Source organism: Coregonus lavaretus (assembly GCF_964263955.1).
Source record: "Coregonus lavaretus genome assembly, contig: HAP1_SCAFFOLD_4342, whole genome shotgun sequence".
In the NCBI taxonomy this organism is placed as follows: Eukaryota; Metazoa; Chordata; class Actinopteri; order Salmoniformes; family Salmonidae; genus Coregonus; species Coregonus lavaretus.
Window position 1 is genome coordinate 1 of NW_028166558.1, and position 17,725 is coordinate 17,725.

The window sequence follows — 17,725 nt, forward strand, 5'->3', positions numbered from 1 at the left end:
CCCTTGCGGAGTCTGTATGAAGACACAGCAGCCAAGGCAGAACATTGCCTCAGGGTTCACAAATGTTTATGTATGAATTACAGAGGCAAATACTGTATTTTCCACACCTCATACAGACCCACAAAGAATTTGAAAACAAATCAAACATTGATAACTCCCATGTCTGTTAGGCGAAAAATAACGCAGGGTCAAGATTTGTGGCCCGTTGCCATGAGAAAAGGGCAACTAGCTGTTTATTTATTTTCCCTTTCATACTTAACAGTTTAGTCATTTAGCAGACGCTCTTATCCAGAGCGACTTACAGTTAGTGAGTGCATACGTTTTTATACTGGCCCCGCCGTGGGAAACGAACCCACAACCCTGGCGTTGCAAACGCCACGCTCTACCAAATGAGCTACAGGAGGGCTTCCTTCAACTATTTGCACATTGTTACAACACTGTACACAGCCAATAATATATCATTTGAAACATCTCTATTCTTTTACAACTTTTGTGAGTGTAATGTTTACTAATGTTTCCATTGGTTATTTCCCTTTTGTTTATTGTTTATTTCCCTGAATGTTTCCCTGCAAATAAAGCCCTTTGTATTTCATTTTAATTGAGAGACAGAGGGAAATATAGAGACAGTATATAGACATAATATGACATTTGAAATGTCTTTATTATTTTTTGGAACTTCTGAGTGTAATGTTAAATATTTATTTCACTTTTGTTTATTATCTACTTCACTTGCTTTGGCAATGTTAACATACGTTTCCCATGCCAATAAAGCCATTACATTTTGAGAGAGAGAGAGAGAGAGAGAGAGAGAGAGAGAGAGACAGAGACAGAGACAGAGACAGAGACAGAGACAGAGACAGAGAGACAGAGACAGAGAGAGAGAGAGAGAGACACAGAGAGAGAGAGAGAGAGAGAGAGAGAGAAGAGAGAGAGAGGGATTCTGAGACAGATAAACAGAGAGAGACTATAGAAACCTCTTACCTTCTAGCACGGTGAGTTTGGCACTAGTGTTGATCTCTCCGCCACTGTTGGTGGCTGTACACTCGTACAGGGCCTCGTCTCTGTGTGTCCTCAGGGGTTGGATCCTCAGCACAGACCCAGAACCATCATCAAACTCGATCACCTGGCAGAGACACACACACAGGAGGCATGAGACAGTGTATTTTACTGTTCTTGCTAGTGGAGACTGGTGACATTTTAATTGATTGATGGAATAGACATGAGACAACTTCTTATTAAACATCTTCACACTATAGGGCCAAACCGAGCTGTACTGAGGTTGCCAGGTTACAAATCACACACACAGAAGACAGGAGACACACATATGTTGTGTTGGATGTAACCAAGCCATTAAGGCTAGCACACATCACACTGAATGTGGATCTAGTGTTGGTCTGCCAATCGTCCAGCACACTGTGTTTCCACCAGCTGTAGACGTCTGACTGACAATATATTTCAAGCGATTCTACACGTAAAATTGTACGCACTCAGTTGGCAAATGACGTTCAGAGGTGCTAACAGTACTGATGTGACTGACCCTCAGACTGAGAGAGAGAGAGAGAGAGAGAGAGAGAGAGAGAGAGAGAGAGAGAGAGAGAGAGAGAGAGAGAGAGAGAGAGAGAGAGAGAGAGAGAGAGAGAGAGAAAGAGAGAAAGAAAGAAAGAGCGAGATATATACAGTGGGGAAAAATGTATTTAGTCAGCCACCAATTGTGCAAGTTCTCCCACTTAAAAAGATGAGAGGCCTGTAATTTTCATCATAGGTACACATCAACTATGACAGACAAAATGAGAAAAAAAAATCCAGAAAATCACATTGTAGTATTTTTAATGAATTTATTTGCAAATTATGGTGGAAAATAAGTATTTGGTCACCTACAAACAAGCAAGATTTATGTCTCTCACAGACCTGTAACTTCTTCTTTAAGAAGATTACAGGCCTCTCTCATCTTTTTAAGTGGGAGAACTTGCACAATTGGTGGCTGACTAAATACTTTTTTCCCCCACTGTACAGTGAGGGAAAAAAGTATTTGATCCCCTGCTGATTTTGTACGTTTGCCCACTGACAAAGAAATGATCAGTCTATAATTTTAATGGTAGGTTTATTTGAACAGTGAGAGACAGAATAACAACAAAAAAATCCAGAAAAACGCATGTCAAAAATGTTATAAATTGATTTGCATTTTAATGAGGGAAATAAGTATTTGACCCCTCTCAATCAGAAAGATTTCTGGCTCCCAGGTGTCTTTTATACAAGTAATGAGCTGAGATTAGGAGCACACTCTTAAAGGGAGTGCTCCTAATCTCAGCTTGTTACCTGTATAAAAGACACCTGTCCACAGAAGCAATCAATCAATCAGATTCCAAACTCTCCACCATGGCCAAGACCAAAGAGCTCTCCAAGGATGTCAGGGACATGATTGTAGACCTACACAAGGCTGGAATGGGCTACAAGACCATCGCCAAGCAGCTTGTCGATAAGGTGACAACAGTTGGTGCGATTATTCGCAAATGGAAGAAACACAAAATAATTGTCAATCTCCGTCGGCCTGGGGCTCCATGCAAGATCTCACCTCGTGGAGTTGCAATGATCATGAGAACGGTGAGGAATCTGCCCAGAACTACATGGGAGGATCTTGTCAATGATCTCAAGGCAGCTGGGACCATAGTCACCAAGAATTGGTAACACACTACGCTGTGAAGGACTGAAATCCTGCAGCGCCCGCAAGGTCCCCCTGCTCAAGAAAGCACATATACAGGCCCGTCTGAAGTTTGCCAATGAACATCTGAATGATTCAGAGGAGAACTGGGTGAAAGTGTTGTGGTCAGATGAGACCAAAATGGAGCTCTTTGGCATCAACTCAACTCGCCGTGTTTGGAGGAGGAGGAATGCTGCCTATGACCCCAAGAACACCATCCCCACCGTCAAACATGGAGGTGGAAACATTATGCTTTGGGGGTGTTTTTCTGCTAAAGGGACAGGACAACTTCACCGCATCAAAGGGACGATGGACGGGGCCATGTACCGTCAAATCTTGGGTGAGAACCTCCTTCCCTCATCCAGGGCATTGAAAATGGGTTGTGGATGGGTATTCCAGCATGACAATGACCCGAAACACACGGCCAAGGCAACAAAGGAGTGGCTCAAGAAGAAGCACATTAAGGTCCTGGAGTGGCCTAGCCAGTCTCCAGACCTTAATCCCATAGAAAATCTGTGGAGGGAGCTGAAGGTTCGAGTTGCCAAACGTCAGCCTCGAAACCTTAATGACTTGGAGAAGATCTGCAAAGAGGAGTGGGACAAAATCCCTCCTGAGATGTGTGCAAACCTGGTGGCCAACTACAAGAAACGTCTGACCTCTGTGATTGCCAACAAGAGTTTTGCCACCAAGTACTAAGTCATGTTTTGCAGAGGGGTCAAATACTTATTTCCCTCATTAAAATGCTAATCAATTTATAACATTTTTTACATGCGTTTTTCTGGATTTTGTTGTTGTTATTCTGTCTCTCACAGTTCAAATAAACCTACCTTTAAAATTATAGACTGATCATTTCTTTGTCAGTGGGAAAACGTACAAAAACGTTCCCTCACTGTAGATCATCTGCACAGATTCTGTCAGACCTGGGCTCTGACCGTTAATCTAAAAAAAAGGAATATAATGATATTCTCAAAAAGGTCCGGAAATCAGGATGACAAATATACATTCTATTTGGACACAGTTCTATTAGAACACACCAAATATTACACGTATCTAGGACTAAATATCAGCAACACAGGTAGCTTTCACATGGCTGTGAATGAGCTGAAAGACAAAGCAAGAAGAGCATTCTATGCCATTAAAAGGAATATAAAAATCGAAATTCCAATTAGAATCTGGCTCAAAATGTTCCAATCAGTTATAGAACCAATTCCTCTATATGGCAGCGAAATATGGGGTCCACTCTCTAATAATGAATTTACCAAATGGGACAAACATCCAATCAAAATACTGCATGCAGAGTTTTGCAAGACTGTATTGCAAATACAAAGAAAAACTCAAAATAACGCATGTAGAGCAGGATTGGGCCAATACCCCCTCCTTGCTCTAATAGAAAAAAGAGCCATCACATTTTACAACCATCTATAAACAAGTGACCCCAAAACATTCCATCACACAGCTCAACTATGTCAAGAGATGAAACAAGAGAAGAGTCCCCTCAGCCAGCTGGTTCTGAGGCTCAGTTCACTAACCAAAACCAACCTCAGGACAGCACTCAGAAAATCTGGCCGAACCAAATCATCACAAAGCAAAAAGCAAAATATATCACCTATTGGAAAGACACCACAAAAAAATAAAAGTAAACTTCAATGCTATTTGGCTCTAAACAGACAGTACATGGTGAAAGACTATCTGACCACTGTGACTGATAGAAAACTGAGGAAAACAATGACTAGGTACAGACTCAGTGAGCACAGCCTGGCTATAGAGACCGGTCGTCACAGGCAAACCTGGCTGCCCAGAGAGGACAGGCTGTGCTCACTCTGCCTCCGGGGAGAGGTAGAGACAGAGCTGCATTTCCTATTACACTGTGACAAATACTCAGACCTAAGACAATCTTTCTTTCCCAATCATCATACAGTACAAATAATTTGAAACAATAAAAGAGGAAGAAAAAATCAAATATTTATTGGGTGAAAAGCCAACGTGTGCAATTTTGGCAGCCAAATATGTGTCCTCCTGCCACAACCTGAGGGACAGCCAGTGAAAAGTGTAATGTAATGTCAATAATATTACCTGTTTTGTTTTGGCTTTCATACCATGTAATGTGTCCTCTCAGTCATGTTGAGACTGGTCGACTACTATTGCTTTAATGTATTGTTATTCTCATTAATATTGTTGTTGTAGTTGCTGTTACTGATAATCCCATTTCCACTACTACTATTATTATTGCTGTTGGTCCCACCATTTTTGTTATATGTATACTTTGACAATGTAAGTAATTTAACTTGCCATGTCAATAAAGTCTATTGAATTTAATTTAATTTAATTTAATTGAGAGAGAGAGAGTAAAACAGACAGACAAAGAGTGTGTTTGCCTGCGAGCCATGTGCGCACACACAGGTCTTTCATGCTATGTGTGTGTCTCCCTGTCTCCATCCATCCCTGCCTGCCTGCCTGTCTCCCTGCCTGTCACCCTGTCTCCCTGCCTGTCTCCCTGCCTGTCTCCCTGCTTGTCTCCCTGTCTCCATCCATCCCTGCCTGCCTGTCTCCCTGGCTGTCTCCCTGTCTCCCTGCCTATCTCCCTTCCTGTCTCCCTGCCTGTCTCCCTGTCTCAATCCATCCATCCCTGCCTTTCTCCCTGCCTGCCTCCCTGTCTCCCTGCCTGTCTCCCTGCCTGTCTCCCTGCCTGTCTCCCTGTCTGTCTCTCTGCCTGTCTCCCTGTATGTCTCCCTGCCTGTCTCCCTGTCTGTCTCCATGTCTGTCTGTCTCCCTGCCTGACTCCCTGCCTGTCTCCCTGCCTGCCTCCCTGCCTGTCTCCCTGCCTGTCTCCCTGCCTGTCTCCCTGCCTGTCTCCCTGCCTGTCTCCCTGCTTGTGTGTACTATGTGTGATTCTCCATGCGTACCTCAAAGCGCTGGGAGCTGACTTTCTTGCCCTTCTTCATCCAAGTGATCCTGGGTTTGGGATCTCCTGTGGCCTGGCACACGAAGGACGCTACGCCACCCGATATTGCCAGTCTGGTCCTCTGGAGACTTGATGAAACTTGGCAAGCCTGAGGGAGAGAGGGAGGAGATCGTATTATTTCTAAAATACTTTCATGGTACAATGCAATGTAGGAGAGAGAGGTAGAGGGGGAGAGAGAGAGAGGGAGAGAGAGAGAGAGAGTGAGAGAGAGAGAGAGAGAGAGAGAGAGAGAGAGAGAGAGAGAGAGAGAGAGAGAGAGAGAGAGAGAGAGGGGGAGAGAGAGGTAGAGGGGAGAGAGAGAGAGTGTGAGAGAGAGAGGTAGAGGGGGAGAGAGAGAGAGTGAAAGAGAGGTAGAGGGGGAGGGAGAGAGAGAGAGAGAGAGAGAGAGAGAGAGAGAGAGAGAGGTAGAGGGGGGGAGAGAGAGAGAGAGAGAGAGAGAGAGAGAGAGAGAGAGAGAGAGAAAGAGAGAGAGAGAGAGGTAGAGAGAGAGAGAGAGAGAGAGAGAGAGAGAGAGAGGTAGAGAGAGAGAGAGAGAGAGAGAGAGAGAGAGAGAGAGAGAGAGAGGAGAGAGAGAGAGAGAGAATTAGACCCAACCAAATCATGAGAAAACAAAAATATAATTACTTGACACATTGGAAAGAATTTACAAAAAAACAGAGCAAACTAGAATGCTATTTGGCCCTAAACAGAGAGTACACAGTGGCAGAATACCTGACCTCTGTGACTGACCCAGAATTAAGGAAATCTTTGAATATGTACAGACTCAGTGAGCATAGCCTTGCAATTGAGAAAGGCCGCCGAAGGCAGACCTGGCTCTCAAGAGAAGACAGGCTATGTGCACACTGCCCACAAAATGAGGTGGAAACTGAGGTGCACTTCCTAACCTCCTGACAAATGTATGACCATGTTAGAGACACATATTTCCCTCAGATTACACAGATTCACAAAGAATTCGAAAACAAATCCAATTTGGATAAACTCTCTTATCTATTGTGTGAAATACCACAGTGTGCCATCACAGCAGCAAGATGTGTGACATTTTGCCACAAGAAAAGGGCAACTAGTGAAGAACAAACACCATTGTAAATACAACCCATATTTATGTTTATTTATTTTCCTTTTTGTACTTTAACTATTTGCACATCATTACAACACTGTATATAGACATAATATGACATTTGAAATGTCTTTATTCTTTTGGAACTTTTGTGAGTGTAATGTTTACTGTTACTTTGTGTATTGTTTAATTCACTTTTGTTTATCATCTATTTCACTTGCTTTGGCAATGTTAACATACAGTACCAGTCAAAAGTTTGGACACACCCACTCATTCACAGGTTTTTCTATATTTTTACTATTTTCTACATTGTAGAATAATAGTGAAGACATCAAAACTCTAAAATAATACATATGGAATCATGTAGTAACCAAAAAAGTGTTTTATATTTGAGATTCTTAAAATAGCCACCCTTTGCCTTGATGACAGCTTTGCACACTCTTGGCATTCTCTCAACCAGCTTCACCTGGAATGCTTTTCCAACAGTCTTGAAGGAGTCCCACATACACTGAGCACTTGTTGGCTGCTTTTCCTTCAGTCTGCGGTCCGACTCATCCCAAACCATCTCAATTGGGTTGAGGTCGGGGGATTGTGGAGGCCAGTCATCTGATGCAGCACTCCATCACTCTCCTTCTTGGTCAAATAGCCCTTACACAACCTGGAGGTGTGTTGGGTCATTGTCCTGTTGAAAAACAAATTATGTCCCACTAAGCCCAAACCAGATGGGATGGCGTATCGCTGCAGAATGTGCCTTGAATTCTAAATATATCACAGACAGTGTCACCAGCAAAGCACCCCACACCATCACACCTCCTCCTCCATGCTTCACAGTGGGAACTACACATGTGGAGATCATCCGTTCACCTACTCTGCATCTCACAAAGACACGGCGGTTGGAACCAAAAATCTCAAATTTGGACTCCAGACCAAAGGACAGATTTCCACTGGTCTAATGTCCATTGCTCGTGTTTCTTGGCCCAAGCAAGTCTCTTCTTATTATTGGTGTCCTGAAGTAGTGGTTTCTTTGCAGCAATTCCACCATGAAGGCCTGATTCATGCAGTCTCCTCTGAACAGTTGATGTTGAGATGTGTCTGTTACTTGCACTTATTTGGGCTGCAATTTCTGAGGCTGGTAACTCTAATGAACTTATCCTTTGCAGCAGAGGTAACTCTGGGTCTTCCTTCCCTGTGGCGGTCCTCATGAGAGCCAGTTTCATCATAGCGCTTGATGGTTTCTGCGACTTCCGTATTGACTGACCTTCGTGTCTTAAAGTAATGATGGACTGTCGTTTCTCTTTGATTATTTGAGCTGTTCTTGCCATAATATGACTTGGTCTTTTACCAAATAGGGCTATCTTCTGTATACCCACCTATGGAAATCAAATGCCCGTCCAACTGATTCGTTCTGGCGCCGGGCCCTGTAGCTAGCTACTTCACATGCAGATATTGACTTTGGTATTATTGCGTGACACACTGAGAAAAACAACCACACACCTTTTATGTCACAAAAACACCTCCCATTTCTATATTTAACCGTTCAACAGAGCTCCCCCCATCTCCTTTTTCACTTGGGAGCATCACCTAACCCGACAGCCAGTCTGTAATCCACACTATAGTAGAAGAGATCTAATCTAACCTTCTAGAGATCTAATCTAACCTTCTAGAAGTCATTATTTCTATTGACGCATAGATCCTTCAATCAGATAACATTGAGGTTAGGCCATTAACAGAGATGCCTCTAGCCACAGTGTGTGTGTGTGGGTGTGTGGGTGTGTGTGTGTGTGTGTGTGTGTGTGTGTGTGTAGAGGGATTAGTCAAAGGTGTTGTCAGGTTAACCTGATGCCTGGAGAATCATTGGAGGCGTCCGTGAGGTCAGGGGTAAAAGGTCAGGGGTCGTTGGGGCTTGTGCCAGTAGATGAAAGGCGTCAGAGAGTTCCTGACCTCCCAGCTAGATTACTATTGGCTGTTTGTTACTTAAAGGGTCTATCAGCAGTTGCTACATCCATTTTCTGACTTATAAATTAATGATGTGTACCCATTGATTCTTGAAGAATATACCTTAGAAATACCTCACGAGCTTAGTTCAACTGTCGTACCCCATCAGAACCCAAAAAATACACTTGTTTTACTCCAATGTTTGTAAACAAAGTAAATGTAAACAAACACTATAGCCACAAAACATGGTTAAAACTATAATTTTGATATCATGGATGGTAAGTCCTTGCATCAATAGCTCAGTCTACGAATTTGAGAGTGGTTACATTTCTACAGCCCCATCCCTCAGCTTTTAACGAAACAGGGGCGGGGATCGCATTGTTATTGTTTCAACTGTTGATTGCTGCTTTAAGCCTAGAGACCCTTTTGTTCCTAACCAAACAACCCCTGAGGTGTCAGAACAGGTGACTAGGAACACCTGTAAACACAATGACTAACCCCTGACCTTTCCCAGCATGCCTCAGCAGCACCACAGGGGGATAAGGACGGGTTTGGGTGCAGGGGGGCCTTGGTGAGGAATGAAACCCATGGACATTGACATTCTAGAATAGTACATTTCTACTTTCACATTCTAGAACAGTCCATTCTACTTTCACATTCTAGAACAGTCCATTCTACTTTCACATTCTAGAACAGTCCACTCTACTTTCACATTCTAGAACAGTCCACTCTACTTTCACATTCTAGAACAGACAAGTCCATTCTAGAGATGAGTTGAGAAATGGGGAATTTAATGAGTGTAGTGGAGAGGGAGAAGAGCTTGTTGGCTGGCGTAGGGTTAATTTGGCTGGTTTACAATTTGTTGGCTGATGTAGAGCTTGTTGGCTGGTGTAGAGTTTGTTGGCTGGTGTAGAGTTGTTGGCTGGTGTAGAGCTTGTTGGCTGGTGTAGAGTTTGTTGGCTGGTGTAGAGCTTGTTGGCTGGTGTAGAGTTTGTTGGCTGGTGTAGAGCTTGTTGGCTGGTGTAGAGTTTGTTGGCTGGTGTAGAGTTTGTTGGCTGAGTAGAGTTTGTTGGCTGGTTAACAGTTTGTTGGCTGATGTAGAGCTTGTTGGCTGGTGTAGAGCTTGTTGGCTGGTGTAGAGCTTGTTGGCTGGTGTGGCCAAAAATTAGGCTAGTGTTATCTCTTCCTTCTCATTGTACGAACGGGAAAAACTAATTGAAAGCCACTCTGTCGTAGTGGAGAGTACCAGAGATCGATAGACTAGACGGGAAGCCAAAGTGCTAACCATTCATTCTTATTAATAATAAATTAGCAGGTTATCATTTTCACTCAACAACACTTAGAGGAAATGTGTCTTGATGGCATCAGTGGTGGTAGGTTGGTTGTTTTAATGTTTTAACAGGGTGTGTGTGTGTGGTGTATGTGCGTGATAATGGGGTATTTAAATTAAGGCCTTTAAGGACCATTAGCAGGGTGCTTTCCTTGCTATTAATTCTCCATAAAGCTCTCTCCTCTCTCTCTCTCTCTCTCTCTCTCTCTCTCTCTCTCTCATCTCTCTCTCTCTCTCTCTCTCTCTCTCTCCTCTCTCTCTCTCTCTCTCCTCTCTCTCTCTCTCTCTCTCTCTCTCTCTCTCACTCTCTCTCTCTCTCTCTCTCTCTCTCTCTCTCTCTCTCTCTCTCTCTCTCTCTCTCTCTCTCTCTCTCTCTCTCTCTCTCTCTCTCTCTCTCTCTCTCTCTCTCTCTCTCTCTCTCTCTCTCTCTCTCTCTCTCTCTCTCTCTCTCTCTCTCTCTCTCTCTCTCTCTCTCTCTCTCTCTCTCTCTCTCTCTCTCTGCCTTAATCGACATCCACATCATTGGCACCCGGGGAACTGCCTTGCTCATGGGCAGAACGACTGATTTTTACCTTGTCAGCTCGGGACGTCAACTGCAGCGGTGTGTTTGATCTGAGCATGTGCCAGCACCAGCAGCGCCAGCCTCTCTCTATGCTTATGCGCGAGAGAAGTGAGTTCGAAAAAACTGAAAGTATGCATCTTAGAAATAAGTATGCATCTTAGAAATAAGTATGCATCTTAGAAATAGTTTACACATACAAAGTGTATATGTCCGAACTCAGAATCAAATAGGCTTTCCCAAAAGAACATGTGGTAGAGAGTTTATTTTGATAATCTCATTCCAAAATCATGGGCATTAATATGGAGTTGGTCCCCCCTTTGCTGCTATAACAGCCTCCACTCTTCTGGGAAAGCTTTCCCCTAGATGTTGAACATTGCTGCGGGGACTTGCTTCCATTCAGCCACAAGAGCATTAGTGAGGTCAGGCACTGATGTTGAGCAATTAGGCCTGGCTCGCAGTCAGTGTTTCAATTAATCCCAAAGGTGTTCAATAGGGTTGAGGTCAGAGCTCTGTGCAGGCCAGTCAAGTTCTTCCACACCGATCTCGACAACCATTTCTTTATGGACCTCGCTTTGTGCACGGGGGCATGCTGAAACAGGAAGGGTCTTCCCCAAACTGTTGCCACAAAGTTGGAAGCACAGAATCGTCTAGAATGTCATTGTATGCTGTGGCATTAATATTTCCCTTCACTGGAGCTAAGTGAAAACAGCCCCAGACCATTATTCCTCCTCCACCAAACTTTACAGTTGGCACTATGCATTCGGGCAGGTAGCGTTCTCCTGGCAACCGCCAAACCCAAATTCGTCCGCCGTACTGCCAGATGGTGAAGTGTGATTCATCACTCCAGAGAACGCGTTTACACTGCTCCAGAGTCCAATGGCGGCGAGCTTTACACCACTCCAGCCGACGCTTGGCATTGCGCATGGTGTTCTTAGGCTTGTGTGCGGCTGCTCGGCCATGGAAACCCATTTCATGAAGCTCCTGTCGAAGCTGCTTGCAGAGGCAGTTTGGAACTCGTAGTGTTGCAACCGAGGACAGACGATTTTTACGCGCTACGTGCTTCAGCACTCGGCGGCCCCGTTCTGTGAGCTTGTATGGCCTACCACTTCGCGGCCGAGCCGTTGTTGCTCCTAGACGTTTCCACTTCACCATAACAGCACTTACTGTTGACCGGGGCAGCTCTAGCAGGGCAGAAATGTGACGAACTGACTTGTTGGAAAGGTGGCATTCTATGACTGTGCCACGTTGAAAGTCACTGACCTCTTCAGTACGGGCCATTCTACTGACAATGTTTGTCTATGGAGATTGCATGGTGGGTGTGCTCGATTCTATACACCAGTGTGGCTGAAATAGCCGAATCCACTAATTTGAAGGGGTGTCCACATACTTTTGTATATATAGTGTCCATGTGCCTTTCAGGTTTTGTATTTAGTCTAGTATTTTGGCCATGTAGTGTACCTTCTCCTTCTCTACACCAGAGGCTGGACGCTGTTACCATGTGTTGAGGTTATCACCGCCATGTCAACACTCATTGACTGAATGGCCAATGCCTTCCAGGGACCCCTCCCCTGGAAAATGGAGAAGGACCGTCGCTTCTGGTGGATTTAGCGGATGATACTATTACCATTCCTGCTGCCCAACCATGGAAGCACGTCATCCGCTGTAGGCCAAATGGAGAGAAGCGGCCTGTGGTGTTGGGAAGCCCGACCTATGGTGAGAAACATCTCAATTCCCTGGGCAAAAAACCTTGTGCTATCCTGGGGCTCGGGTACTGGACATTCCTAGACTGCTTCCTACTGTTTTATGCCAGAACACGGGGGGCTGTCGCTATTGTAGTCCATGTGGGATCTAATGACATTCGGATGGCTAGCTCGGAACATCTGAAACGGGATTTTAAAAGACTGATTGGAACTCTGAAAGACTCCAACAAGCGTTCAATTATTTCAGACCCAGTGCCATCACTGAGTCGGGGGCAGAGAAAGATACAGTAGGTTCCTGGCACTACACGACTGGCTACGAGTCTACTGTAGCTCTGTTGGAGTTACTTTTGTGGATAACTTTTGACACCTTTTGGAAAACAGAAGATGCTCTTCAGAGAGGATGGTGGGTCCATCCAATTCATCTTAGTGCCTGAACCCTTAATTTAGGGCGATTTTAATTTTGATTGGAAGGCGCCAGTGTCGGTTACGCTGAAAGATATTTGACTAAAAACTATTAAATATTAAAAACTTTAGTGTACAAGCTTTTTTACATTTCTTACATCGTTATTTTAGTGACCTCGATTGTATCTCAGCTATTCCTAAACCTGACTTAGCTTTAAGCTTTTTAGTAAATGTCTTCAATACTAATACTAGATAATCATGCCCCCTTCAAAACTAAGAGTTAAAGGTAGATCGAATGCTTGGTTCACTCCTGAATTATCCAAAGTCATTCATAATAGGAATGTTGCCTGGGTCAAGGCCAGGAACATAGGCTTAGGCCCGGGTCAAGGCCAGGAACACAGGCTTAGGCCCGGATTGGCAATATTTTAGGAAACTGAGGAATCAATGTGCAAGACTAATCAGAAAGGATAAATCTGATTATTACATGAACACTCTTTCTGATTGAAAGGGGAATCTTAGGGACCAAAATGCCATCATTGATGCATTTAATCATCATGTTATTTCAGCGTGCGTCTAACCCCACTATCTCTGAGTGGGCTAAATGCTGATTCTGGAATTATGCAGATTGAAAATGTTAGTGAAGTTTTTTGCATTTCGGCAATTCACAGAAAAATAAGTCCTTGATGCCTTACTTGCTATAGATGCCAAGAAATCCACAGGGGCTGACCAATTGGAGCCGGGTCTGATCATGTATGCTGCCCCCCCGCATTGCTGGCTCATTAACCCATATCTTAAAATCGAACATTGTTTTCAGAAAATATTCCTAAAGTATGGAGAACAGCTTATCTGCTGCCACTCCATAAGGGTGGGATAGTAGTGATCTTGATAATTAACGCCCGGCAACGTTCTCAACGTTCTCAACGTTCTCAACGTTCTCTAGCGGCTACTTATAGGCTGAAAGGCCAGGTGGTTCTAGTGTTCACGATTACAAGCATAGCCATAACATGATGCAGCCACCACTATGCTTGAAAATATGGAGAGTGGTACTCAGTAATGTGTATACAACACATTTGCCCCAAACATAACACTTCGTATTCAGGACAAAAGGTTCATTGCTTTGTCACATTTTTTTTGCAGTTTTACTTTAGTGCCTTGTTGCAAACAGGATGCATGTTTTGGAATATTTTTATTCTGTACATGCTTCCTTCTTTTCCATCTGTCAATTAGGTTAATATTGTGGAGTAACTAAAATGTTGTTGATCCATCCTCAGTTTTCTCCTGTCACAGCCATTCAATTCTGTAACTGTTTTAAAGTCACCATTGGCCTCATGGTGAAATCCCTGAGTGGTTTCCTTCCTCTCCGGCATCTGAGTTAGGAAGGACGCCTGTATCTCTGTAGTGACTGGGTTTATTACACCTTCCAAAGTGATATTCAATGTCTGCTTTTTAAAATATATATTTGTATCTACCACAAAGTGCCCTTCTTTGTGAGGCATTGGAAAACCTCCCTGGTCTTTTGTGGTTGAATCTGTGTTTGAAATTCACTGCTCGACCGAGGGACCTTACAGATAATTGTATGTGTGGGGTACAGAGATGAGGTAGTCATTCAAAAAGCATGTTAAACACTATTATTGCACACAGAGTGAGTCTATGCAACTTATGTGACTTGTGAAGCACATTTATCTTTACTTATTTAGGCTTGCCATAAGAAAGGGGTTGAAAATCTAAAAAAAACATTATTCCACTTTGACATTATGGGGTATTCTGTGTAGCCCAGTGACAAAAAAAATCTCAATTTAATCCATTTAAAATTCAGACTGTAACACAACAAAATGTGGAAAAAGTCAATGGGGGTGAATACTTTCTAAAGGCACTGTAGGCGTATGTTTCCGCTGGGTGACCAAACAAGACAGTTGTTGACCCCATACACACTCTACACGTTACGACCTAGCACATCATCAATTGTACTGGGACATACATTATTTTATTTAATCAGACAGTCAAATGCTGAAGCTATACTGAAGAACACAAATTATAAACGCAACATGCAACAATTTCAAAGATTTTGCTGAGTTACAGTTCATGTAAGCAAATCAGTCAATTGAAATGAATTAATTAGGCCCTAATCTATGGATTTCACATGACTGGGCAGGGGTGCAGCCATGGGTGGGCCTTGGAGGGCATAGGCCCACCCACTGGGGAGCCAGGCCCAGCCAATGTATCCCCCCCCCTCCCCTTATTTGAGAGAAATAAGCATTTTGTGCATATGGACAATTTCTGGGATCTTTTATTTCAGCTCAAACAACATGGGACCAGCACTTTCCTTTATGTTGCGTTTATATTCTTGTTCAGCGTATAAACTAATCTGATCAATCTCCAATCGATCTCCTGTGTGGCTCTTTAGGCATACATAGGATATTCATAAAAATCATAGATTAATGAATGAGAGAAAGATCTACATCAAACGTTAAGCTCCTCTCTTGGACCATGACGAAACAAAGGTTTCAGCCCCCTCTGGCTTTCAGTGAATTATTTAAGGCAGAAGAGGGAACTTAAACTCTGAGTGCAATTACCTTCCTTCCTGTCTTTGCTTCTTTCCTGTATGAGTGTGAGTAACATTCATGTAATGGCTTTCAGCTTTCATCCTTTAAAAGCTTATTATGAACTGGAAGAATGGACGACAACCTCCTCGGTCAAACCCTTCCATTGCTGCTGTCACCGAATGACTATAAGCTAATTGTTCTGAAGAGAAAAGGTACATTTAATACGTTTAAGTAATTTACAGTTCATTCGGAAAGTATTCAGACCCCGTGACTTTTTCCACATTTAATGTAATATTTCAGTTTTTTATTTTTATTTTCTACAAACCTGTTTTTGTTTTGTCATTATGGGGTATTGTGTGTAGATTGATGAGGGGGGGGGAAAAAACTATTTTATCAATTATAGAATAAGGCTGTAACGTAACAGAATGTGGAAAAATTAAAGAGGTCTGAATACACTGCATGTACAGTAGTATATCATTGGGTATTTAATTCATTTAAGTTTCCAGTTAGCCTATCGCTGGGATGCGCTCATCCATAGATAATGAGCTTGGAGGATTCATATCTAATGTTATTAAAAACAGCTCATTTGTTTAATGTACGTAGTAGTGTTGCGTAGACTAATGTTCCTTTGTGCCCTAATGCTTGATGTCTGTTGCGTGAGGAAGAGACAAGAGGATGCATCCCAAATGGCGCCCTATTGCCTATGTAGTAGTAGTGCACTATATAGGGAATAGGGTGCCATTTGGGCCAGTCAGATGTTTGTGTGGTAATAGGATGGTGAGTAGTATCATATGATACCGTCTAGCCATGGGGTTTACAGCATTACTTCAGGCATCTCCACTGGCGCCCTCCGCGACCTGTTCAGAGACATGACTCATTTACCTACAGGTGTGTGTGTGTGTGTGTGTGTGTGTGTGTGTGTGTGTGTCTGTGTGTGTGTGTGTGTGTGTGTGTGTGTGTGTGTGTGTGTGTGTGTGTGTGTGTGTGTCTGTCTGACTAGCCAAGCCCTTCGAGACACAACAAAAGAGCCATTATTGTCATGAGCACTCTCTCTCCCTGGTAGCAACATTAATTGCATTCAATTCTCTGCCACTCTGCTCACTCTCTCCCTACTCTGCCTAACGAGCTCCACCTGGCTCCGCCCTGCTCTGCTCTTGTTACCTGGCCAGCTGCACTGCATTTCCCACTCACCATCCTCACCTTGCCTCACTCTGTTCTAATTACTCTGCCAGCTGAACTGCATTTCCCCACTAACCTCTCCCAGTATATCAAGCCCTGTTTTTCAGCCAAGCCCTGTCAGATCGTCTTCAAACCCGGACCAGTAACCTGCCTGTCTGCGCTCTGACTCCTGTTTGTGATACCGATCCTTTCTTGACTGCCTCCTTGTTCTACTGCCCCGTCTATCCCGACCTGCCTTCTGGACCTCGACTACTCTCCGATCTTCAGCCCCTCCGGTACTCGATTCTGCCTTCTGTCTCTCACCACGATATTTGCCCAGCCCTGATCTGTACTTCTGCCTGCCATTCATATTGCTGTTGTGTGTGTGTTCCCCCAGGTCTCCGACCACCAGATGAGCGTGCCCAGACGCTTCACCACCCTCAGCCCGATACGCCGCTCCATCACTGGGGAACACACACACTAAGCACTTGGACTGGACACCCCCGGACATTTGGTGACCCCCGGAGCACAGGTACCCACAGGACCCTGTAGCACCCTTGGAACCCCTGACACCCCTGGCACTCCTCTTCCCGCCTGAAACCTTCAATAAAGAACTCTGAATTTGAACTTGCGCTCTTGGGTCCTCTTCTGTCCGTGACAGAACGATCTGACCATCATGGACCCAGCGCACTCCCTGACCACGATGGAAGAAGAGCCAGAGATGACTGCCCTACAGCGACTGGAACGCTCTGAGGGAGACATAAATCGGATGGCTGGCGACATCGCTTCCCTTCTCCAGCTATTCAACCAGCAGCAACAACAGTTCCAACTGCAGCAACAACAGCTAGCCCAAGCCCTGCAACTACTCTCAAACCCGGCTACTCCACCTGCACCCCCCCCTGGTCCTTCTGTTCCTGTACCACCGACACTCCTTCATCCCTCCGCTGGAGGTCCCAATGCTGCAGGCCCGGCAGTGCTGCCACCAGATCCCCACGCTCCTGAACCAAAGATTGGGAACCCGGAACGTTTTGATGGCAACCAGAAGCAAGTAAGACCATTCTTGAGCAGCTGCCGAATCCAGTTTGCACTACAGCCCAGGACTTTCTCAACAGAGGGAGCCAAGGTGGGGTATGTCATCACACATCTCACCGGTCGAGCTCGGTTGTGGGGAACGGCGGAATTCGACCGGCAAACCCCAGCCTGTGCCTCCTTCAGTGCCTTTGAGGAGGAGATGTTAAAGGTCTTTGACCTAGGCTCGCCAACAGCCGAAGCGTCACAAGCTCTGCTCACCATCCGTCAGGGCAATCGGACAGTGGCAGACTTCTCCATTGACTTTCGTACCCTGGCCAGTCAAAGCTCGTTTAACCCAGAGGCACTG

General features: G+C 44.4%; 1 protein-coding gene across 1 annotated transcript in view; it reads right to left on the reverse strand.

The window, feature by feature from the left end:
- Nucleotides 1–981: 981 nt before the first annotated feature.
- The window catches only part of LOC311114552 (uncharacterized protein), a gene marked incomplete at both ends in the record, with an annotated part of 34,876 nt that continues 18,132 nt past the window's right edge, over nucleotides 982–17,725 (reverse strand). The window contains 2 exons of the mRNA XM_084189794.1: nucleotides 982–1,123; nucleotides 5,602–5,748. Of these exons, the coding sequence (XP_084045920.1) occupies nucleotides 982–1,123; nucleotides 5,602–5,748 (289 nt within the window). The remainder of the gene's footprint in view (nucleotides 1,124–5,601; nucleotides 5,749–17,725) is intronic.